Genomic DNA, 26655 nt, shown 5'->3' with positions numbered 1-26655 from the left:
AGCCACATGAGGCCTGGAGCAAGATAAACAGGTCCACAAATTAGAGAGTGTTGCTAGAAGGAAACCTCATAGCAATCTCCCTTAACTGCAATTACTAGCTGGGTTTTGCAAAGAATGCAGATTTATCTGTGAAAACTAATGTCCTTAGGCTAATACCCCTTATTTTGGTCTGGGACTCTGGAATGATAATACTCATGTTTGTAATTACCTTTGCTAAGCTTAAGAACCATGGGAAAGCCACTTTCATGTGACATTTGTGACCTTTTTTCTGCAGTAAGTTTTGGCATGGGCATGTCTTTGTTTGCCTATTTACAGTTCAAGTGAATTTCCAAGACTGTGAATTTGGAAGCTCTGGCTTTAGCCCTGAAATTCCACATTCCTGCTCTTTCCAGACTTCCTTACCCTACTGGACAGCCTAGTAGCTATCTCCATAACAAAGCAGGGCCTCTCCCGGCAGGTAAACCTACCCAGTGATTCCGCCCCTCAGGGGCGTGGCAGTACTATTTCCTGGAGCAATCTCACGGGGTGGTTCCACTTTGCATTTGCACTCAATTACTTTATTTGCTGCCTCCTCTGTAGCTGCCAGACCTGCTTCTGCTGTTGCTCAGGTAACTCCCATCTCTCCCTGGCACCACTATAGGCAGAGGTGGTTGATAAAAGGCTTCTAACGTGTGCCTGCCTGCCTGCTTTCCTGCCCCTTTCTTTCATGATCTCTCTCTGTTTGTTCCTTAGGGAGAGCATCTGGGGAGTACCTTGGTGACCACTGAGAAGATGATGAGCTCAAACTATTGGAGTGAGATGAGCAGCAGCAGCTGTGGGACTCAGCAATCCCCAGAAGTGCTGCAGTGCCAGCCCCAGCATTACAGCTGCTACCATCAGTCAAGCCAAGCCCAGCAGCCTCCAGAAAAAAATGTAGTGTATGAGCGAGTGAGGACCTACAGTGGGCCCATGAACAAGGTGGTTGAGGCCTTGGACCCCATCGGCTCACAGGAAGTGTGCTCCCCTCTCAAAACTGCCTCCTCCTACCAAAGCTTGCTTTGGAGCGACCGTTCCCAGGTACCACAAAGACAGCTATGCCAGAAAGGGGAAATCTTTGTTGCCTTTGTTTGCTTTTGGACCTCATTTCTTTTCTTTCTGCTTCTCTGGCTCTGTTCTACAGGATATTATCTCTTGGATTGCAGCTATATACGCAATGTACGGTCACCCAAATTCCATCTCTTGGCTGTTCTTTCATTTACTAGTTCTTGTAGCCACTTGTTTATAAGTTCCAGTGATTTTCATAATCTAACTAGAGCATAGGATGGTTCATTTTTTGTTGAATTAGATTGGAATATATGACCTGAGGTATTCTTTTGCTCCTACCACAAAGCAATCCTCAACTAGAATACCGTCATTTTTATAAAATAGGTTCCCACTGATTCACTTCATATCAAAAGTAAACAGGTTTTTTTGTATCAAATATGGTGGTGCAGGGGCAATGGCATGTATGGAGTGACGAGCAATTATTTGTGTTTAGCAAATAGTATGCTACTCCAGGATAAGTGACAGGCACAATGTCTATTTCAATTGTCATATGTGTTTCATCTTTTGATAATGATGCATTTGTTCTTGTATAGTCAAGGTGGATAATTTATGAATATTAGTAGAAGGAATATTGAATATAAGATTGAGGAAGGCAAGATGTAAGCAATTGTTACATGAAAGCTAATAATGGTGGAAGTCTAAGACACCCTTTAAAATGAAACAAATTTGTTTTTAAAGGGGTTAGTTTAACATCAGTATCTGTGTTAATAAACTTGCCAATGAATATGAAAGAACACTGTAAGACAATATAAAATTAACAGCTCTATGTCTGTTTTCATCTTTGACTCTCTTTATATTAAATTTGCATGTCTCTAAGCTTTCTGGAAACTTCAGTCCAAACTAAAATTATGTTTCAAGATACAAGTAGTACTGTGAAAAGCTCAAAAAGCAACCATCGGGATGATATCCTATGTTGCATTGTTATGCTGATCTGGAATAAAATGGATTATTTTTCCCAAAACAATAATTTTAATTAGGATATGAAGCAACATTTCTAAAGTATATAATGAAACTATTTTAAAAAGAAGTTTTAAAAGATATAAGTAACCCAACAACTACAAAGGCCACAATTTTCCTGTTTTATTTCACTCCTAGCTTAATTTGAGGGAAAAATATGAAGAAAAGCCCAGTATTCACTGTCAGTAATTTCCTATTTGAAAAAAAACTCCACCTGCATTGAAGTCAAAGGGAAGAAAAATAAAAGGTCAAAACTACTAGTTTGTGATAATAATAGTGCAAATGTACATTCCAGTATTCAGTGATGTTAATGAACAACAAAGTGGGTGTCACCTATGTTCCTGAGTAGTCCCAAAACAATGGGGAAGTTGAAACAACAGTTACCATTATCATACGAATGCTAAAATCACCCTATCTGGCGTAGTTATTTAAATACATTAACCTCTTTTCTTATCAACTTCCTAGTAAAAGAAAAATAAATAGGTAAAAATTTAAAAAGCTTACATTTGGCAAATTATAAACATTGACCACAGAACAACTTTTAGGGTCACACTTTATTGTATACTCCATGGTTCAACTTTCCTTTTTAATATTCTTGGGACCAAGCTGGTTGAGTTTTTTACGAGACTCACCTTTCTATCTGATATTTGCTAAGTGATCCTCACAAGACTAGCTCTATCCTGAAATGTAGTTCCCCAAAGGAGTTTATAAAGAGCCATAGGGACAGAAAGTATGGCCTCAGAAACAGGGAAAAGAAATTGGAATGGAGGGTGTTGTGAAGTCTGAAGTGATTTATAATTGAAAAGAAAGAAAAGGGCTGGGTAAGGAAGAGGGAGGTGAACTTCTAGATATGTGGTAAAGGAAAAAAAAATAAGAATCTTCATTCTCTCAGTGAAATTAGAAAGAAAATTTGACTATAAACTTTCAAACTGAGTTCGATATCAAAGGGCATTCATAAATCCACTAAAAGATAATTTGGCAAGAAAGCTTTTAGATAGCTGCCACAAAGAATGTGACTAGGAAACTATTATTCTATTATTTTATTTCTTTTCTCCCTGTTTAGTGGCAGCATGGCATTATATAAAGTAGGACCTAAAATTGATCAGAAATTACCTTCATGTTAACAAAATGGGTAAGATGTAGTGGCAGCTTTATTATATACCATGCCAAGCACAAGCAAGCAGTACACATTACTTAAAACACTTTCTGTTTTATGCTTTAAAATTCTCTCCTTAATATGCCATGTTTCAATGACATTTTGAGTTGGTATATAGCAATTATTCTGATGCTAAAGTTTGTGACCATGGCAGCTAGGAAGATAAGTATTATAATCAATTGTTAGTTATCATGAATTCAATTAAACTTTTACTTGAATTGTTTTTAGCATTTTTGTGTTTGGATGATAGTAAAAGAATTCCTAAGATTAAAAAAATATATAATTGCCAGTAGTAAAATATGTTCCCTTTGAGAAACCGAAATTGATGTCACTCTGCTTTGCTTCCTGAATCTTAATTTTCGCTTATGTAGTAGACATTTTGGATTTAATCAAATGCTTTTTGCAGCACTTTAGTATTTTCTATTTCTGGCTTTTTGGTCCACGTTTTTCCTTTTTTGCTTTCTTGTGCACTAAAATAGTGCTTATAGATATAAACATATTTTAAATTTCTCCAGATATAATGTTGCTTTGCTTCTTGTCTAAAATTTATCAGATATATTTTATGATTCCCTCAGTTATTATTTTGTCTGACTGATAAAGTGTTTCTCAGAGAAAACTGACTATAGAAACCAGGTATGGTGAAATTGTCTAAATTGATGGTAGAATTAAAATTACTAAGTTTATCCATATGAACAGGAAAAATCAAAAGCAGGTGTAATCAAGGTCATATGTGCATTTTAGAACTGAATATAGTCTTGTAAATAAATGGAATTCTAGAAACTACATAAAACTAAAGAAAACAAAAACCTTATGGCTCAACCTTTTAAAAGGCCTAAATATTAAACAACCATCATTAACTCAGAATGAAACACTGCCTCAGATGAACAACATTGATGTTAATATGCATTGAACATATGTATTTCTCTTCCATTAATTTTAGCTTTTTATGAAGTTCAAGATATTTTCCACGTATACAGAGGAGTTCTGTTGTGAGAGAGAGAAATTGATCAAAATAAAATATTTTTAATACCAGGCATTAATTGAACACATATTTATTAAGTGCCTATTATATAAGAAGCACCATGATTATCTGGATAAATACCATTTACTTATCCAGGGAGAGTTCATATTGAGGACAGATATATACGACCTGATCTGTAGGTGTCCTATATGTTTAGATTTCATTTTAAAATATAATTTTGTGCTTTTGCCATCAATATTTTATTGAATAAAACATTTTGGTGCAAGAAGGGATCTCTTAGAGATTGTGTTTTATGGATTACCATTTTTTTAAATTTGAAACTTGCAACCAAATTTAGCTCCAGAAAGCAGCCCAGGGGAGAATGTGAGTGAGTTTATGAATGGCCTCTGCTCTCAATAATTACCCAGCTTGGGCTTTTCTTTGTTTACATGACTTTTTTCCTTTTTCTTTGGTTACAGAGATAGTGGATAGTTCCCTTACTGTGCCAGGATTTATATACACTATCATAAAATTTTCCTGTTCTGTGGGGATGGGTGTGTTGCTTTGAAAAATTGTTGTTCAAAGGAGTGGTCACTAAAGTGAACGATTATTCAGGGAAGTAGCTTGCCTGAGAAAGCAATGAGGTTAAAGGATTAAGAGGCCCAGTTTTCAGCTTTGGTCATCCCTTTTGTACTTACAATTAAATGAAGCTATAGAAATTGAGTGCAAGTAATTGCTGGGTGAAAATGCCCTTGCCAATTGTCTCTTGTTTAAGGGAGGTCTGATAAATTGCTAGGCCTGTTTTGAGTCAGTGGCACTCATGAGCTATCATTGCGTGTGTGTGTGTGTGTGTGTGTGTGTGTGTGTGTGTGAGAGAGAGAGAGAGAGAGAGAGAGAGAGAGAGAGAGAGAGAGAGAGAGAGAGAGAGAAAGGGAGGGGGGGCAAAGGGGAGGGAGGTGAAGTTTTCCTTTAACTGTTGTTTTTTTTCTTGACAATTCTTGGTAAAATAACTGCAAGTTTGCCATGCTCTTAAACCCTACTTAAAAGTGAAAACCTTTCTAAACAGGTGTATTTGAGCTAACTTTTTCTTCACAACAGCAGCTATCTTAATAGCCATCCTTTTTTGGCTTCCAATGGAACGTATGTACTTTCAGTTTTTAAAGTCAAAAAGCATGCGCTACAAAGGGACTGTATACTTTATTTTCTCTCCTAGTTGCCTTCAAGAAAAGAAAGAATCCAGGAATGGGTCTCTTAAATGAGGGATTTTCCTTGGAGGGAAGGGATGAGTGGAAGGATTTCTATTACTATTACATTCTATTGCTTTCTTTACATGAGAACAGAATCACAGATTTTATCCTAAATTAAGGAAGTGTTTGTTTCATATAAACAGAGGTCATTATAATTTACGTTTCTTCCTGTACAAAGTTCAGAACAGCATCTCAACAATAACCTAAGGCAAGTGTTTAACCATGTTACTGTCTTTGACAGGTTCTAACAAAAGCATCTCCCAAACTATTCTGAAAATTTATTTAAATGGCCTATTTAAATGGCCGTTTGCCTTGGCAAATTCTGCCAGCATAAATTTCAGGTGGTTTTTAAAGATACTGCCTCTTTTGAAACTATTCAGCCTAGCCTTTTCCTAAGTCACTATTATTATTTTCAGTGATTCTCATAGTCATTAAAACTGACAGGAGCGTATAGAAGGCTCCCATGGTTTTCCTTCTTGGAACATTATATTATGTATTAGTTTTTAAGTAAAGTTTTAAAATTCAAATTAGGCAACATGAAAGAGTGCCATGTTTATTTCAACAAGATTCCAAATATTTAAAGAACAAAGTCCTGTACTATGCATGTAATCTTTTCTATTACCTAATTCTCGTTCCCAGCAGTCTTGCTGTCTCTCCTTTACATATTGCACCAAGGTCTTGAACTCTTTGATCAGAGCTATCAATAGGAAAATGAAAGCCAATAGGTATTGATTGAAAATGTTCATATTACGTAGAGCCTAAAGATCAGTCACAGAGAACATTGTGTGGAGAAAGTGCCCATGCAAATGAATCTATGTGTAGTGTCCCAGAGAGAACTACAAATAATAAATGTGCATTGATGAGGTAGACTTGGGGAGAACTGAACTATGAAACAGTCAAGTGTAGTGGCTAATAGTGTAAGCTTAGGTTTTAAACTTCTTTGGTTTAATTCCTGGTTCAGGGACTTGCTAGCTATATGCTTCAGTTGCCTCATCTATAAAATGGGGCGATAATAACACCTAAGTCATAGGATTGTTATTAGAGTCAAATGCGATAATATATGGTGAAAAATACACAGCACAGTGCCTGACACATCGTGTTAATGTTGTATTACCCAGAATAAATGACTTGACCTCTCATGACCTAGTGTCCTCATTTGTAAAGTGGGGATAATAATACCTTCCTTCAGAGTTGTAGTGAGTATTGAGATAACATGTGAAGGTGTCCAGCACAGAGTTAGCACTGGATAATTATTTCTGTTTGTATTATTGATTTATAAAAATATAGCCAACAAAAGCCGATAGCTGCACAAACTACGGTAATAAGCTAAATGAATAGACTATAAAGTAAGGGTTCCTTTGACACTGGGAAGATTAGGTAAACACATATGCTTGAAAGGCTTATTAGGGCTCTACTGGCTAAGAAAGACTAACAAGGAAAAGCATTAAAGCAATTTTCTAAAACATGGTGTATGATCAAAAGACTGGAGCAGCAAGAATGTATTTATAATGTTTACTGGCATAAATATCCTTTAGAAAGAGTAATTTGGAAGTTCCCATGCTCTTAGAGTCTTTGAACTTGAACCTCAATATTTGAAATGAAGTTTTTTTTAGTGTGTGTTTTTTTCTTTTTCCTTTTTAAAATGTAGTGATGCTGACATTAAAGCTTGCTTGCAGTCTGCCTCTTACCTAATGCACCTAATGCTTCCTCTAGAGCTACACTTCCAGTAGGGTAGTATGTGGTTAATTACATTAACATTTAAATTAATTCAAATCCAATAAAACTAATTATTCAGTTCCTCAGCTGCAATAGCCACATTTTAAGTGCTCAACAGCCACATGTGGCTAGTGACTACTGAACTGTACAGCACAGATACAGGGCATTTCCACCACTGCAGAGAGTTCTACTGGACCCTACAGATCTATATATTCAAGCTACTCATTTACGTATAGAACTACCTCTAAGATCATCACAATTCAAAGAAATTCATGGTGGTGCAAATGTGCGATCAAAGGGCTACCAAAGTACAGGATCAGCTTTAACGGAAACATAGGAATGAAACAAAAAAGGCCACAAACTTTCAACGTACAAGTTTAGAATGACAATTTCAGTAGAAGAAGAATTAAATTCATAAAATTTTTTAAAAGAGCTGAATGAAATATTTTTCTGTATGTATGCAGGTATAGTCATCCTTTGCTATCTGAGGAGGACTGATATTTGGACCTCTGCTCCGGATACCAAAATCCACTTATGCTCAAGTATCTTTATTTTGTTGTTAGTTTCTGCTTTATAACAAAGTGAATCAGTTATACATATAAATATGTTCCCAAATCTCTTCCCTCTTGTGTCTCCCTCCCTCCCATCCTCCCTATCCCACCCATCCAGGTGGTCACAAAGCACCAAGCTGATCTCCCTGTGCTATGCGGCTGCTTCCCACTAGCTATCGACCTTACGTTTGGTAGTGTATATATGTCCATGAATCTCTCTCGCTTTGTCACAGCTTACCCTTCCCCCTCCACATATCCTCAAGTCCATTCTCTAGTAGGTCTGTGTATTTATTCCTGTCTTACCCCTAGGTTCTTCATGACATTTTTTTTTCTTAAATTCCATATATATGTGTTAGCATACGGTATTTGTCTTTCTCTTTCTGGCTTACTTCACTCTGTATGACAGACTCCAGGTCTATCCACCTCATTACAAACCGCTCAATTTCATTTCTTTTTATGGCTAATATTCCACTGTATATATGTGCCACATCTTCTTTATCCATTCATCTGATGATGGACACTTAGGTTGTTTGCATCTCCAGGCTATTGTAAATAGAGCTGCAATGAACATTTTGGTACATGACTCTTTTTGAATTATGGTATTCTCAGGGTATATGCCCAATAGTGGGATTGCTGGGTCATATGGTAGTTCTATTTGTAGTTTTTTAAGGAACCTCCATACTGTTCTCCACAGTGGCTGTATCAATTTACATTCTAGCCAACAGTGCAAGATGGTTCCCTTTCCTCCACACCCTCTTCAGCATTTATTGCTTCTAGATTTTTTGATGACGGCCATTCTGACTGGTGTGAGATTATATCTCATTGTAGTTTTGATTTGCATTTCTCTAATGATTAATGAAGTTGAGCATTCTTTCATGTGTTTGTTGGCAGTCTGTATATCTTCTTTGGAGAAATGTCTATTTAGGTCTTCTGCCCATTGGATTGGGTTGTTTGTTGTTTTTGTTATTGAGCTGCATGAGCTGTTTATAAATTTTGGAGATTAATTCTTTGTCAGTTGCTTCATTTGCAAATATTTTCTCCCATTCTGAGGGCTGTCTTTTGGTCTTGTTTATGGTTTCCTTTGCTGTGCAAAAGCTTTGAAGTTTAATTAGGCCTCATTTGTTTATTTTTATTTCCATTTCTGTAGGGGGTGGGTCAAAAAGGATCTTGCTGTGATTTATGTCTTAGAGTGTTCTGCCGATGTTTTCCTCTAAGAGGTTGATAGTTTCTGGCCTTACATTTAGGTCTTTAATCTATTTTGAGCTTATTTCTGTGTATGGTGTTAGGGAGTGATCTAATCTCATACTTTTACATGTACCTGTCCAGTTTTCCCAGCACCACTTATTGAAGAGGCTGTCCTTTATCCACTATACATTCCTGCCTCCTTTATCAAAGATAAGGTGACCATATGTGCGTGGGTTTACCTCTGGGCTTTCTATCCTCTTCCATTGATCTATATTTCTGTTTTTGTGCCAGTACCATACTGTCATGATTACTGTAGCTTTGTAGTATTGTCTGAAGTCAGGGAGCCTGATTCCTCCAGTTCCGTTTTTCGTTCTCAACATTGCTTTGGCTATTCGGAGTCTTTTGTGTTACCATACAAATTGTGAAATTTTTTGTTCTAGTTCTGTGAAAAATGCCAGTGGTAGTTGGATAGGGATTGCATTGAATCTGTAGATTGCTTTGGGTAGTAGAGTCATTTTCACAATGTTGATTCTTCCAATCTAAGAACATGGTATATCTCTCCAACTATTTGTATCATTTTTAATTTCTTTCATCAGTGTCTTTTAATTTTCTGAATACAGGTCTTTTGTCTCCTTAGGTAGGTTTATTCCTAGATATTTTATTCTTTTTGTTGCAATGGTAAATGGGAGTGTTCTTGATTTCACTTTCAGATTTTTCATCATTAGTGTATAGGAATGCCAGAGATTTCTGTGCATTAATTTTGTATCCTGCTACTTTACCAAATTCATTGATTAGCTCTAGTAGTTTTCTGGTAGCATGTATAGGATTCTCTATGTATAGTATCATGTCATCTGCAAACAGTGACAGCTTTACTTCTTCTTTTCCAATTTGGATTTCTTCTATTTCCTTTTATTCCCTGATTGCTGTGGATAAAACTTCAAAAAGTATGTTGAATAAGAGTGGTGAGAGTGGGCAACCTTGTCTTGCTCCTGATCTTAGTGGAAATGCTTTCAGTTTTTCACCATTGAGGACAATGTTGGCTGTGGATTTGTCATATATGGCCTTTATTATTCTGAGGAAAGTTCCCTCTATGCCTACTTTCCGCAGGGATTTTATCATAAATGGGTGTTGAATTTTGTCGAAAGCTTTCTCTGCATCTATTGAGATGATCATATGGTTTTTCTCCTCCACTTTGTTAATATGGTTTATAACATTGATTGTTTTGCATATATTGAAGAATCCTTGCATTCCTGGAATAAACCTCACTTGATCATGGTGTATGATCCTTTTAATCTGCTGTTGGATTCTGTTTGCTAGTATTTTGTTGAGGATTTTTGCATCTATGTTCATCAGTGATATTGGCTTGTAGTTTTCTTTCTCTGTGACATCCTTGTCTGGGTTTGGTATCAGGGTGATGGTGGCCTCGTAGAATGAGTTCGGGAGTGTTCCTCCCTCTGCTATATTTTGGAAGAGTTTGAGAAGGGTAGTTGTTAGCTCTTCTCTAAATATTTGATAGAATTAGCCTGTGAAGCCATCTGATCCTGGGCTTTTGTTTGTTGGAAGATTTTTAATCACAGTTTCAATTTCAGTGCTTGTGATTGGTCTGTTCATATTTTCTATTTCTTCCTGATTCAGTCTTGGCAGGTTGTGCATTTCTAAGAATTTGTCCATTTCTTCCAGGTTGTCCATTTTATTGGCATAGAATTGCTTGTAGTAATCTCTCATGATGTTTTGTATTTCTGCAGTGTCAGTTGTTACTTCTCCTTTTTCATTTCTAATGCTATTGATTTGAGTCTTCTCCCTTTTTTTCTTGATGAGTCTGGCTAATGGTTTATCAGTTTTGTTTATCTTTTCCAAGTACCAGCATTTAGTTTTGTTGATCTTTGCTGTCGTTTCCTTCATTTCTTGTTCATTTATTTCTGATTTGATTTTTATGATTTCTTTCCTTCAGCTAACTTTGGGGTTTTTTTGTTCTTCTTTCTCTAATTGCTTTAGGTGCAAGGTTAGGTTGTTTATTCGAGTTGTTTCCTGTTTCTTAAGGTAGGATTGCATTGCTATAAACTTCCCTCTTAGAACTTCTTTTGCTGCATCACATAGATTTGGGGTCATCGTGTCTCCATTTTCATTTGTTTCTAGGTATTTTTTTATTTCCTCTTTGATTTCTTCAGTGACCACTTCGTTATTAAGTAGTGTATTGTTTAGCCTCCATGTGTTTGTATTTTTTTACAGATCTTTTCCTGTAATTGATATCTAGTCTCATAGCTTTGTTGTCAGAAATGATACTTGAAACAATTTCAATTTTCTTAAATTTACCGAGGGTTGACTTGTGACCCAAGATATGATCTATCTTGGAGAATGCTCCATGAGCACTTGAGAAAATTTGTATTCTGTGTTTTTTGGATGGAATGTACTATAAATATCAATTAAGTCCATCTTGTTTAATGTATCATTTAAAGCTTGTGTTTCATTATTTATTTTCATTTTGGATGATCTGTCCATTGGTGAAAGTGGGGTGTTAAAGTCCCCTACTATGGATGTGTTCCTGCCGATTTGCCCTTTTATGGCTGCTAGTATTTGCCTTATGTATTGAGGTGCTCCTGTGTTGGGTGCATAAATATTTACAATTGTTATATCTTCTTGGATCGATCCCTTGATCATTATGTAGTGTCCTACGTTGTCTCTTCTAATAGTCTTTATTTCAAAGTCTATTTTGTGTGATATGAGAATTGCTACTCCAGCTTTCTTTGGTTTCCAATTGCATGAAATATCTTTTTCCATCCCCTTACTTTCAGTCTGTATGTGTCTCTAGGTCTGAAGTTGGTCCCTTGTAGACAGCATATATATGGTCTTGTTTTTGTATCCATTCAGCCAATCCTGTCTTTTGCTGGGAACATTTAGTCCACTTACATTTAAGGTAATTATCAATATGTATGTTCCTATTCCCATTTTCCTAATTGCTTTGGGTTCATTATTGTAGCTCTTTTCCTTCTCTTGTGTTTCTTGCCTAGAGAAGTTTCTTTAGTAGTTGTTGTAAAGCTGGTTTGGTGGTGCTGAACTCTCTCAACATTTGCTTGTCTGTAAAGGTTTTAATTTCACCATCAAATCTGAATGAGATCCTTGCTATGTAGAGTAATCTTGGTTGCAGGTTCTTCTCCTTCATAAATATGTCCTGCCAGTCCCTTCTGGCTTGCAGTTTCTGCTGAAAGATCAGCTGTTAACCTTATGGGGATTCCTTCATGTGTTATTTGTTGTTTTTCCCTTGCTGCTTTTAATATGTTTTCTTTGTATTTAATTTTTGACAGTTTGATTAATATGTGTCTTGGCATATTTCTCCTTGGATTTATCCCGTATGGGACTCTCTGTGCTTCCTGGACTTGATTAACTCTTTCCTTTCCCATATTAGGTAAGTTTTCAACTATAATCTCTTCAAATATTTTCTCAGTCCCTTTCTTTTTCTCTTGTTCTTCTGGAACCCCTATAATTCAAATGTTGGTGCGTTTAATGTTGTCCCAGAGGTCTCTTAGACTGTCCTCAGTTCTTTTCATTTTTTTTTGTTTATTCTGGTCTGCGGTAGTTATTTCCACTATTTTATCTTCCAGGTCACTCATCTGTTCTTCTGCCTCAGTTATTCTGCTATTGATCCCATCTAGAGTATTTTTAATTTCATTTATTGTGTTGTTCATCGTTGCTTGTTTCATCTTTAGTTCTTCTAGGTCCTTGGTAAATGTTTCTTGCATTTTGTCTATTCTATTTCCAAGATTTTGAATCATCTTTACTATTATTATTCTGAATTCTTTTTCAGGTGGCCTGCCTATTTCATCTTCATTTGTTAGGTCTGGTGGGTTTTTATCTTGCTCCTTCATCGGCTGTGTGTTTTTGTGTCTTCTCATTTTGCTTATCTTACTGTGTTTGGGGTCTCCTTTTTGCAGGCTGCAGGTTCGTAGTTCCCATTGTTTTTGGTGTCTGTCCCCAGTGGCTAAAGTTCATTCAGTGGGTTGTGTCGGCTTCTTGGTGGAGGGGACTAGTGCATCTGTTCTGGTGGATGAGGCTGGATCTTTTCTTTCTGGTGGGCAGGTCCACATCTGTTGGTGGGTTTGGGGGTGTCTGTGGACTTATTATGATTTTAGGCAGCCTCTTTGCTAATGGGTGGTGTTGTGCTCCTGTCTTGCTAGTTTTTTGGCATAGAATGTCCAGCACTGTAGCTTGCTGGTTGTTAAGTGAAGCTGGGTGCTGGTGTTGAGGTGGAGATCTCTGGGAGCTTTCGCCATTTGTTATTGTGTGGAGCTGGGATGTCTCTTGTGGACCAGTGTCCTGAAGTTGGCTCTCCCACCTCAGAGGCACAGCATTGACTCCTGGCTGCAGCACCAAGAGCCTTTTATCCACTCGGCTCAGAATAAAAGGGAGAAAAAGTAGAAAGAAAGAATTAGTAGAAGTAGTAAGAAAGAAAGAAAGAAAGGAGGGAGGGAGGGGGGAAGGAAGGGAGGAAGGAGGGAAGGAAGGAAAAAAGAAAGAAGATAAAGTAAAATAGCGTAAGATAAAATGTAATAAAGTTATTAAAATAGAAAAATAATTATTAAGACAAAAAATATTAAAAAACAAACAAACAAAAAATGGACGGATAGAACCCTAGGACAAATGGTGGAAGCAAAGCTATACATACAAAATCTCACACAGAAGCATACACATATACACTCACAAAAAGATGAAAAGGGGAAAAAATCATAAATCTTGCTCTCAAAGTCCACCTTCTCAATTTGGAATGATTCGTTGTCTATGCATGTACTCCACCGATGCAGGGTACATCAAGTTTATTGTGGAGTTTCAGTCCGCTGCTTCTGAGGCTGCTGGCAGAGATTTCCATTTCTCTTGTTTGTTTGCACAGCTCCCAGGGACTCAATTTTGGATCTGGCCCCACCTCTGCGTGTAGGTCGCCAGAGGGCGTCTGTTCTTCGCTTAGACTGGACGGGGTTAAAGGAGCTGCTGATTCGGGGGCTCTGGCTCACTCAGGCTGGGGGGAGGGAGGGGCACGGAGTGCGGGGCAAGCCTGCGGCGGCAGAGGCCGGCATGACGTCGCAGCAGCCTGAGGTGCACCATGCGTTCTCCCGGGGGAGTTGTCCCTGGATCCAGGGACCCTGGCAGTGGCGGGCTGCACAGGCTCCCCGGAAGGGGGTTGTGGATAGTAACCTGTGCTCGCACACAGGCTTCTTGGTGGTGGCAGCAGCAGCGTTAGCGTCTCATGCTCATCTCTGGGGTCCATGCTTTTAGCAGCTGCTCGCGCCCCTTCTCTGGAGTTCCTTTAAGCAGCGCTCTTAATCCCCTCTCCTCACGCACCAGGAAACAAAGAGGGAAGACAAAGTCTCTTGCCTGTTGGACAAGTCCAGACTTTTCCCCAGACTCCCTCCTGGCCAGCTGTGGTGCACTAACCCCTGCAGGCTGTGTTCTTGCTGCCAACCCCAGTCCTCTCCCGGTACTCCGACTGAAGCCTGAGCCTCAACTCCCAGCCCTGCCCGCCCTGGCGGGTGAGCCGACAAGCCTCTCAGGCTGGTGAGTGCCGGTTGGCAATGATCCTCTTTGCGGGAATTTCTCTGCTTTGCCCTCAGCACCCCTGTTGCTGTGCTCTCCTCCTCTGCCCCGAAGCTTTCCCCCCTCCACCACCCGCAGTCTCCACCCCCGAAGGGGCTTCCTAGTGTGTGGAAACCTTTCCTCCTTCACAGCTCCCTTGCACTGGTGCAGGTCTTGTCCCTATCCTTTTGTCTCTGTTTATTCTTTTTTCTTTTGCCCTACCCAGGTACGTGGGGGGGTTTCTTGCCTTTTGGGAGGTCTCAGGTCTTTTGCCAGCATTCAGTAGGTGTTTTGTAGGAGTTGTCCACGTGTAGATGTATTTCTGGTGTATCTGTGGGGAGGAAGGTGATCTCCACGTCTTACTCTTCTGCCATCTTCCCGGAAGCCCTTTTCTAACTGATTGTCAGGTATCTTATATAACCTATGCATATCCTTGCCCATATTTAAAATCATCTTTAGATTTGTAAATACAGTGTAAATACTATATAAATAGTTGACAGAGCACACCAAATTTAAGTTTTGCTTTTTGAAACTTCCAGATTTTTTTTTTATATTTTCAATCCTTCATTGGTTGAATTTGAAGATGCAGAACCTGTGGATACAGAGGGGTGACTGTATCTATCCTTTATATAATTTCCCCAGAACCTTACTTTTTGAAAGAGTAAATATTTAAATAGAGGAAAATGATGAAATAACCCTCCTCAATAAAAATGCACCTCCCTTTCCTTTAGCACATGATCTGGGTTTCATAGCCTCTCTGGAACTGCCTATGTCCCTTAAGCTACTGAATTAATTTTAAACTTTAGTAAGTAATGTTCAAATATCATTCCCATTTTTACTGATGAGGTAACAAAGGCACAGGAGTGCTATGTAACTTGCTCAAGTTCATGGAGCTAGTATGTGGTAGAACTGGGATTTAAATCTAAGCAGTCTAGTTCTAGGTCTATGCTTGTAACCACCATGCTATACTGGATATTCCTGATCTATACATTTGACTCTTATTTATGTCATACAGTCTGATATCTGATTCCTGTATCCCAACTCTGATTTAGGTTAAACCAAGTTATGAACAATTATCTCAAGTGATGTTGTAAAATTATCCCAGAAAAGCAGACTGATTTTAATCCACTCTGATCTTAAAATTGGTAATGCCACATGTACTTTATAAGAGGAGGAGGAGGAGAAAAACGGAAAGAGAAGGGTGAGGAGAAGGAGAAGGAAAAAGGTGGGGAGGAGGAAGAAGAGGGAAGAGGGCTGCTACAACTTTCCCAAAGTAGAAAATGACCTTAGTCACCGTGGGAAAAACACCCTTGGATTTCATACTAAGCCTAAATCTACTAATTATAAACAAAATTATTTTTCAACAAAACTCTACCTAAAGAATGTTGCCAACAGGCAATATTTATGTATTTAGCAAATATGAGCCACAGGAATAAGCGACTCAATACTAGGCTGAATATTTGATCAGAAAATGTAGGACCTTCCTGCAAAATCAAAGGGCTTAAATGATATGAAAATTAAATAAAAATTCAATGTTTTATTGAGTTTAGAGTTCTGTATGTACACTCTAAATATATAATGCTGTCTACTTTAAAAAAAAACCCTATTGTATTTGTAGAAGTTTAAAATATTTAATCAGGGCTATTCTCTCACACGGTTAGTTATAGGTGGATTTCTTGTTTTCAGGCACCAAAAAGTTACTTTTGATAGTAAATAATAAAAAGAATCAAATATCTAGTCTCCTATTATGAGAATTACTCAAATCTAACAGTAGAATTTTGTTCCACAACTTGAAGAACAGAAAATATAATGAGGCAGGCTATAGGTGTGGGAAGGTATAGTGATTAAGGTTATGAGTTCTGGATTTAGTGATTAAGTAGCATCATGCTACTTGAGTTGGAATCCCAACACCTTAGTATTAGCTGTGTGATCTTCAGCTAGCTACTTAACCTATCTTTGTCTAATTTTACTCATATGTAAAATGGGGTTATTATAATAGTACCTTTCTGATGACAGTTTTTCTGAGTGTTAAATAAGATGATCTATGTAATATATTTGGCATAGAAAGCTCTTAATAGGTGTTAGTTGTCATTATCATCTTCATCAAAGGAAAACAAGACTAACAAGTTGAAAGGATTTGAAATTGTCTTGTCTGTATGGAAAAATAAGCTGGGAGTGATCTCTTATATTCACAGAATGTCGGAAATAGAATGGGGCTTAAAGATCCTCCAGTCCACACTTAAACATACCCACATCCCGTTTCTCACATGAGGAAACAAGCTCAGGAAGATGGCATGAGTTGTTCATTATCATAGCTGGCTGGTAGTATAGTGGTATAACTAGAAGTAGAACCTAGGGCTCTGGACTTCAAGCACAGGACTCTTTCCACTATATTATGATAGTCACCACCATCCCTTCCCCAGCCTTCAGTTATTTTGTTATAAGGAACATGGGGCTATGGCATAGAGGGCATAAGTACAAAAGATGTAACTATTCATTAGATTTAATGATTTCAACATGAAGGATTTAGGGAAGCTCTGTACAGATGAGTGACACTGAAAATTAAACATTGATATAGGTTATCAAGAGAGAGATTTAGATTTCTATTCCTGAGATGCCTTTAAAACTAAGGCATCCTCTTCATTCATCCATTCATCCATTCACAAACATTTTTGATCACTTCCTGTAGAATAAGCAATGGCTACTTGTGGGATGACTTGCTGCAATCCTGCCTAGCGCTAGATGCCACTGAAAGTAACTTCCATCATCAAGACAATGTTCATTTTGGACCTTTACTCACCCTACTTATCTAATTCCGTAGACTTTCAGGGGAAAAGGGTTTTCTTTAGCAAGTTTTTCTGAAATTAATATACCTTATATTCAGATAGGTTTTTTCCCACCTTATGATAAGTCTAATTCTGCTGTAATTTAAACTCATTCTGGTCACTGCCATACGTCTTAATCTCTTTGACCCATATTAAGCTACCACCTTAATATTTTACTTTTTGAAGTCATTCCATTTGTCCTTCGTTTCCATAAGGGTTGTATGGGAAAAGCCACATTTGCCTAGATCAATTCTAATAATGAAGGCTCAGAACAATTAAGTAAAGCATAATTTGTGGAATTAATGTACCAGCTTTCCAAATATAAGAAGATTGAATAATTTCTTCATTTTAGCACTAGACTAGTCTTTGTGCAAATACACCAATTTGCCTTTTGAATATCTGCTATCTTGGCATCTGAGTAAAGTAACTGCCTATCAATATATGCCCTAAATATGTAAGATACATACACACACACCACACACACACATATTTGTGTATGTGTGTGTATTCTTACTTGGGTTAATTTCAGCAAGTTTATAAAACTTCTCAGTATACTCTTTCATCTTAAAAGCTACTCCACATAGCTAGTTAAGTTTCATTCTGTTTAATTTTCTGATGTCATCATATTTGAATAGGGTAAAGGGAAGGGGAAAGAACTACCATCTATAGAACCAGGTACCAGGCAGTGTGCACTAACTGTATTCTCAAAATAACCCTAGTATTACTAGCTACAGCCTAAAAAGGCTAAAAGTTTTCATAAAAGCATCTTTCACACATGAGTAATTTTACACTTGCTGATGGATGTGGAATTGGCATAGTCATTTGAGAAATCAATTGGGCAGTATGTATTAAAATGAATAATGCACATACTCTGTGCTCTAGTAATTCCACTTTGTGGGATTCTAGAGAAATGCTCACATTGCACAAGGATGCTCTTTGCAGCATAGTGGAAACCTGGAAACAATTTTTAAAAGATAGATAAATAAACTATCAAACAAACATTATGGAACACTATAATTTAAAATAATGAATTAAGACATTAATCTATAATATGAGATATTGTTAGGCTTACATTGCAGAATAATAAAAGCAGTAAATATTATTTATACATATATGTATAAATATGGGTAAGAGATTTGAATGAAGGGAGGATGGTTAAGGGAAGACCTTTGACTTTATAAATTTTTATGTTAGAGTGTATTCATGCACTATTGTATAACTAAAAATCACATTTTTTGTCTTTCTGAACTTATTCCTGTTGGATCTCTGGGCCAAATCCACCTGCACTTGGTTGTATTTGTAACCATTTTCCTAAACTGAAGAACACGTACATTTTTGGTCTAAAGTCTTTAATTCTGTGCATTTGTCTGAGCAATTATCCTCAGCTACCAGCAGGAAATCTGGGAACTTATTCAAAGTCTGCCTAGAAACATTAAGCTTGCAGTATTGCTGTTGATGTAACAGAGGGAGGAAGGATGAAAATGTTACAAGTTGAACCAAAAGGAAAACCACAGCGTGCAGAACATTTGGCAGTCTCAGTAAATGCACAGTCCTGTTTTAAGAACACACGCTACACCTACATTATAGCTATATTTTGGTATGAGTCTGTCAGTGTTTCCCTTCTAAGTCTGTGATTCTGATTTTTAATACCTCCTTGATCTGAAGAAAACACTATTTTTATCGTTTTAGGAATATATCCTGGAGTTGTGTCAATTGGTTGTAAATTATAGTAATGTATGAAGAAATTGAGTAATGCTGTCGACTCTTTGCACACTGATAAATTATGCAATTTGCTGATCTGGGAAAAATGTAAAGAATGCCAGCATAATCGATAGAGTGAACATTTTATCTAAACATTATCAAAAATCATACTCTCATCTTTATGGATCATTCTTTAACATCAGAACCTACTCTTTGAAATTAAACTAGAAGCAGATCACATGAAGCATAATTAAAAATTATCTTGAAGTAATATAAGAGCAGTAGTCTTAGTTGAGTTTTCAAAGGTAGTTTCCTATATTGGTTTCAGATTTTTTTACATTTAATGTTTTTGTTTGTTAAACTTTAAATCTTGTTAATTGCAGACATACAATAACATCGGGGGATACATCAGGTGAGTTCTCAAAAAAGCAAAAAAAGGGATGCAAACTAAAAGTGCAAGAAGTATGTACTGTTATGAAAGCATTCTAGAAATTATTTTTCATTAGATTACTTGCAATGCTGACAAAGGAATTGGTAATGTGCTTTTTGGAAAGATGGACATCATCTAAGAAAGCACTAAATAACGTTCTTATTTCTGACAAATTGGGTTATTATAAAAATAAAGGAAATAATAATACCTTCAGAACTTAAGTCTTTTTTTTTTTTTTTTTTTCCGTACGTGGGCCTCTCACTGTTGTGGCCTCTCCTGTTGTGGAGCACAGGCTCCGGACGTGCAGGCTCAGCAGCCATTGCTCACGGGCCCAGCCGCTCCGTGGCATGTGGGATCTTCCCGGGCCGGGGCACGAACCCGTGGCCCCTGCATTAGCAGGCGGACTCTCAACCACTGCACCACCAGGGAAGCCCAAGAACCTAAGACATTTAAACGATACTGCTCAGTAACAGTTTCTGAACCCCCTTTTTTTTCTATCAACAGGAACTTCATTCTCCAACTCTGAAAATATCTACTTGTGCCCCAAGCACTGTACATATAACCCCAAATACTGAACAGGTAAAATAAGATGTGGGTTAGATTAGATTACTTTCTTTTTGTGTAAACCTTTCTTGTCTGTTTAAGTGATCTTTAGGCCCTCATAAAACTTTACACATTCACAAAAATTCAGGAACATAAAACTGGAAAGGAGAGCCTTACATATGAAAGTCAGCTCAGCCCATTATAGGAATGTGAAGCAAGTGCTGTGAATTGAGGTTTTTCAATTTCATTGTCTACTCAATCTGATTGCTTTTGTTTGAGTGCAGTTTATTTTTCTCTAAGGATCTCCCACTGATTATGTATATTTTAAGGGTCCTTGATCTGAGCAGAAATGAAGTACCTAGATCTTGGATTGATTGAGGACATGGCCTTGTGAATGATAATACTGTACATTTATATCCAGAGAGAATAACTTACAGGGTCAGAACTAGCCCTTCTCCAAGGTGCATGATTTGAAAGACACATAAGTTCAAGTTCCCTTAACCTTTGTGACCTAATAATCCCACTTTTAAGATTATTTTTGAGTGTACACATTATATCTCCAAAAGGTACCTGTAATAATAATTAAATACCATATTAACAAATATGTGTTTAATGAGCTAGTCCCACATATTAAAAAGTAAATTCTGAGTAAATATACCATATGACATCTTGAGTTTGTTAGTACACAGGAGGGGAGTATAAAGGCTGCAGGATTTGGAAGATAGGAGGGAGAAAGATATTGTTCTGAGAAAACATGCCTGCCCAGACTGAAGTGTCACGATGTGAACTTGAATAGTGAAGGGACAAATGGACAAAAGCTGGTCTCTAGACCTGGGGTACAGTGAGGAAAAGGTGATATTATGCAGAACAAGTAAGATTATCAAAGAAAAGTTTGCCTACCATGTCCCAATTCGGCCTGGCCTAGAGCTAGGTCAGTTAGAGTCATGCGTTTATTCAGCAAACATTTGCTGACTGCCAAGTATGTACCAAATATTGCACAAAGGTGAATTGGAACCAATCACTACTCCCAAAGACCTCAGACTAACATGGGTCACACACTAACAAAACATAGGACAGTGGAATAAAGGTTACAACTGAGTTAAAAGTGGAGCCCCATGGGATGGACCACCAAGATAGGATTAGCTCAGAAAAGTAAGTCTACTTAAATCACAGAGCTGTTCACTACACTCAAATCCAGTCATAAAATTGCATTTACTGTTATTTTTCATAATAAATGGCTCTATAATTAAGTTTGCTGTAAATTTTACTTCTGACAAAAAATGTTTTTTCTAGAAAATTTGGAAATACAAAAGAACATAAAGAAGAAAAAATAAAATTCACTCATGACCCATCCCCTACCCAGAGATAGTACTCTTAGCATTTTGTTGTGTTTTCTTCCATTCAAATAAAAAATTAAGATCATACCATATATGCAGTTTTATATCTTCACTCTCACTTAATCTTACATGTTATGAGCTTTTTAATGTAAATTTGTATTATCAAGATCATTATTTCAATGGCTACATATTTCAGCTTATGCATGATTATTTAATCTTTCCCCTCTCCACAGGAAAATGCTCCTCCTACTGTGCCCTCATCAGCATTATTATTTTAACATTTTCCCAGTTAAAATATGGTATTCTTTTGTTATGTTTACTTGATTCTTAGTTTGTTTGAATAATTTTTGTTGTTTGTTAATCGTTTGCTTTTCTTCTTTTCTGCTTTCATACCGTTTGCTCATTTTTCTATTAGTGTGAAGATTTTTTTTCTCACCGAGGTATAAAACTCTCTTTATATTAATGATACCCACTCTTTTTCCATCAAAAATTTACAAATGACTTTGTTCTTGTGTTTTGTCTCCCTTTTAATGTTATTTATGGCCCTCGCCCACCACCACACTGAAGATTTAAATGTTTAAGTGTACACACACACAGTTTTCTCTTTGCGTCTCCTTTCATTTTTTAAAATATAGGATGTCCTTTCCAAACAGAAACTCTGATTAATAAATATTAAGCTATATTTTCTTCTAATCATGTGGGGGCATTATAATGAAACAAATATTTTGAGACTCCCATCAAATATAGTTTGGAATGTGTGATGAATTACTATGCAATGAGTATAATAGAAATACCTAGCATGGTGCTGAGCCCATAAACACACTCCTTCATGTATGTTTTTCAGACTGAAATTGACCAAAACATAAATTCATATGTCATCATTTATGTAAATGGTTTTTAAAATTTAACTCTGAAAATTGCTCCCTATTATTCTGGCTGCAAAGTCACTAAATAACTATGATTATATGCAGCTTTTATCTTTTCTTCACAGGAACTCCATTCTCCAACAGTGAAAGCCACTACATACCCGCAGACCACTATTAGGCAATATGTAGTGCAAAATCCTGAACAGGTAAGCTATATCATGCAAACTCTTGTCACAACCTAGTAATTCCTCAGAAGTTGATAGCTTAAACGAGAAGGGTGAGTCAGCTACTAGATTCCTAAAATCAGATTGTTGGAGCTCTTCCAGTTATAAAGTTACTTTCTGATCATTAATATTAACAAAGTCATCTTTAGCTCCAGACAACCATGTGCCTCAGAGATGCAACAGTTCCAAGTAACATGAAAATTGTTGGGTTATAAAGTCTTTCTGCTTCTATAGCACCACGCTTTGTGCACTTTGAACCAAAGAAAAAAGGGACAAAGTTCTTTCACAGACTTCATATAAAACTATCACCTGTTGCATCGGCAGTTGGAGTCTTTAGTCTATTTAGATTTGCCATTGAGATATGGGCTAGGAAGAAGAAAATGAAAAGTCAAAAGTTCAAAAATGTCTCCATGCCTTTGTTTCCTACAGTGTATGAACTTTTGTGCCTAGAAATGAGGTCTTTTGGAAATTACATTATTATATTTTCTACAAAGATATTTAACCTTATATTATACAAACTAGGATATTATTCTTTGACTCATTTTGAGGAGAAAACTAAGAAAAATATTTTCCCCATAGTAATAAGCCTTCCTCAACACACACACACACACACACACACACACACACGGCCTTACTTTAGCTGCAACAGGAGGTTCTTCTATGGGGTTATAAGGACAAAAGTTTCACAAATAGAAACAGTGTGCCCCGGATAATAATACCACAATTCTTTGCTTTTCTCTTTATTTTATTTTTCTACTACTGCAGGAAACAGTTCTCTCTCTCAAAAATAAAATTGATCATTTTCTTCAGCTGTGGAAAGCAAAGGGTTAAATTAGGGTAACACACTTGGTACTAGTCTAGTTGAGTGGGAAGTATATATCAATACTATACTTCTGCTTGTATCTATCTCCCATCTTCTTTCTTTATTCATTTAAAAATTATCGTCTCATGTCTCTAGCTAGAGAGGCTGTTAGTTGTGCACATGCGCATGTGTGAACCTATGAGCTTACAAGCTCTGTGTTGGAGGGGGTGATTGTTTTGGACATTTCTTTGAGTTTTCATACATCTATGTAAAAATCAAGAGAGAATGTGATTATAGGAAAGCAGCTGCTTGCTCCTTTTGCAGAATCAAGTGTTTAAGCAAAAAATCTGAAAAAATGTGCGTGGGGGAAGGGAGAAATGAGGAAGCCCTCGGAGATGAGACTGTGCCTCTTTCTACAACTTAGCCAATCACTTTATGTTTTCCCCTTTTTCCTCTCATTCTCTTTTTCTTCCTTTCACAAATAAACTGGGGAATATGCATATTTGAATTCATATTACACTTGACATCCCTGGCTCTCAAAGAATTAGTTCTAGATAGCACTTTTTTTTCACGATGTGAGAAGTATTGTGTTTGCCTAAGATATATCCATGGAGAGATTTTAAATATCGAATCATTTGAATTCCAGCCTTCTTTGCAAGCAATTCTTATGTGACTTTGGATGCATTCTTATTCTCTAGTTAATGAGGAAATGGAAGAATTAATACTTATTGGATATACACTCCATGCTAGGCAATTTACATATTTTATCTCATTTAGTTCTAAAAAAGTGAGAAAACAGCAGCACAGAGAAGTTATCATTTATTCAGTGAATTTTTTTCCCTCAGGTTTAATGGGTTTAATAAGTTTACCCTTTCAGTTCCTATTTGCAGCACCCAATATCCTTTGAAATACCAGAAAGACCCACAGTAAAGTTCAGACCTCCAGAGTTTAAAAGTTCAGGTTCTCTGAGCATTCTGTTTTGCAATGGCACTTGTACAAAATTGGTACCTCCCTATAGCTGGGGGCACATTAAATGTACCAGTGAAAAAATCTTTTTCTGCTTGAAGGGGAAGAAAGAAAATCACTTCTCAAAACCCAGCAGATCTAGCTGTGAGGTCTTAACTCCTGTTCCATCTCTTCAGGCTTGTGTTCCTTGCAGTGCAGCAAGAGAACAAATGTAACCTGAGTTACAAGAAACAAGACAGTGATGGCTATAAAGGGAGTGACCAGGAGCAGCAGAGCCTCCTTTACCTCCCACATCCAGTATATGTACTTCACAGAAAAACAAAAATAACAAGTCCACAAAATACAACAGCTAGAATTACAAAAACCCATTCATCAAACGGTGGTGGAAGGCAGGAAGGGGAAGTGGGAAGATAAATGGCACAGGGAGAAATTCAAATCAGTCTAGGCACGGGGGCTGGCAAATGCTAGAAAAGAACTGCAGAAAAACCTGTGGTCCTTTCATACTCACCGGTGTTTAAAATCCATACTGATGTCAGGAAGATCCTGCCTTACCTGCACTGGAGACAAAAATCCCGATTCCTGAAAATGGCAGAAGAGTAGGACATGGAGATAACCTTCCACCCCACAAATACATCAGAAATACATCTACATGTGGAACAACCCCTACAGAACACCTGCTGAATGCTGGCAGAAGACCTCAGACTTCCCAAAAGGCAAGAAACTCCCCACATACCTGGGTAGGGAAAAAGAAAAAACAGACAAAACAATAGGGATAGGACCTGCACCTCTGGGAAGGAGATGTGAATGAGGAAAGGTTTCCACACACTAAGAAGCCCCTTTGCAGGTGGAGACTGGGTGGCAGAGGGGGGAAGCTTTGGAGCCACAGAGGAGAGAGGAGCAACAGGGTGCAGAGGGCAAAGAAGAGTGATCCCTGCACAGAGGATTGGTGCCAACCAGGACTCACCAGCCCGAGAGGCTTGTCTGCTCACCCCCTGGAGTGGGCAGGGGCTGCAAGCTGAGGCTTGGGCTTTGGAGGTCAGATACCAGGGAGAGGACTGGGGTTTGCTGTGTGAACACAACCTGAAGTGGGCTAGTGTGCCACAGCTAACTTGGAGGGAGTCCTGGAAAAAGTCTGGAGCTGCCAAAGAGGCAAGATAATTTTTCTTGCCTCTGTTTTGTGGTGAGCAAGGAAAGGGGATTCAGAGCGCTGCTTAACTGAGCTCCAGAGACAGGTGAAAGGTGCGGCTATCAGCGCAGACCCCAGAGAAGGGCATGGGATGCCAAGGCTGCTGCTGAAGCCACCAAGAAGCCTGTGTGCAAGCACAGGTCACTATCCACACCTCCCCTCCTGGGAGCCTGTGCAGCCTGCCACTGCCAGGGTCCCGGGATCCAGGGACAACTTCCATGGGAGAGTACACGGCTCACCTCAGGCTGTTGTAATGTCATGCTGGTCTCTGCTGCCGCAGCCTCGCCCTGCATTCCCATACCCCTCCCTCTCCCTGCCTGAAAGAGCCGGAGCCCCCGAATCAGCTGCTCCTTTAACCCCGTCTTGTCTGAGCGAAGAACAGACGCCCTCAGGTGGCCTACATGCAGAGGCGGGGCCAAATCCAAAGCTGAACCCCAGGAGCTGTGTGAACAAAGAAGAGAAAGGGAAATCTCTCCCAGCAGCCTCAGGAGCAGCAAATTAAATCTCCACCAGCAATGTGATCTATCCTGCATCTTTGGAATACTTGAATAGATAATGAATCATCACAAATTGAGGAGGTGGACTTTGGGAGCAAAGATATGTATATTTTTTTCCCTTTTTCTCTTTTTGTGAGTGTGTATATGTATGCTTATGTGTGTGATTTTGTCTGTATAGCTTTGCTTTTACCATTTGTCCTAGGGTTCTGTCTGTTTTTGTTTTTCTTTTTTTTAGTATAGTTTTTAGCACTTGTTATCATTGGTGGATTTTTTTTTTTGGTTTGGTTGCTCTCTTTCTATTTAAAAATTTTTTAATAATTATTTTTTTAATTTTTATAACTTAATTTTATTTCATTTTATTTTATATTATTTATTTTATCTTTTTCTTTATTTCTTTTTTTTTCGCTTTTATTCTGAGCTGTGTGGATAACAGGCTATTGGTGCACCGGCCAGTCATCAGGGCTGTGCCTCTGAGGTGGGAGAGCCAAGTTCAGGACATTGGTCCACCAGAGACCATCCAGCTCCATGTAATATCAAACAGCAAATATCTCCCAGAGATCTCCACCTCAACATCAACACCCAACTCCACTCAACGACCAGCAAGCTACAGTGCTGGACACCCTATCACAAACAACTAGCAAGACAGGAACATAACCACACTCATTAGCAGAGAGGCTGCCTAAAATCATAATAAGGTCACAAACATCCCAAAACAGACTACCAGACATGGACCTACCCACCACAAAGACAAGATCTAGCCTCATCCACCAGAACACAGGCACTAGTCCCTTTGACCAGGAAGCCTACACAACCCACTGAACCAACCTTAGCCACTTAGGGCAGACACCAAAAACAATGGG

General features: G+C 37.9%; 1 protein-coding gene across 1 annotated transcript in view; it reads left to right on the top strand.

Moving 5' to 3' along the window:
- The first annotated feature begins 505 nt into the window (after window positions 1–505).
- The window catches only part of POF1B (POF1B actin binding protein), a 102554-nt gene continuing 76404 nt past the window's right edge, over window positions 506–26655 (top strand). The window contains exons 1-4 of the mRNA XM_029241265.1: window positions 506–608; window positions 733–1056; window positions 19879–19953; window positions 22246–22326. Of these exons, the coding sequence (XP_029097098.1) occupies window positions 772–1056; window positions 19879–19953; window positions 22246–22326 (441 nt within the window). The 5' untranslated portion in view covers window positions 506–608; window positions 733–771. The remainder of the gene's footprint in view (window positions 609–732; window positions 1057–19878; window positions 19954–22245; window positions 22327–26655) is intronic.

Source organism: Monodon monoceros, unplaced genomic scaffold (genome assembly GCF_005190385.1).
Source record: "Monodon monoceros isolate NGI ecotype Baffin Bay Population unplaced genomic scaffold, NGI_Narwhal_1 Super_Scaffold_22, whole genome shotgun sequence".
NCBI lineage: Eukaryota > Metazoa > Chordata > Mammalia > Artiodactyla > Monodontidae > Monodon > Monodon monoceros.
The sequence above is the reverse complement of the archived record's forward strand: the minus strand, read 5'-3'. Positions and strand labels throughout refer to the sequence as shown.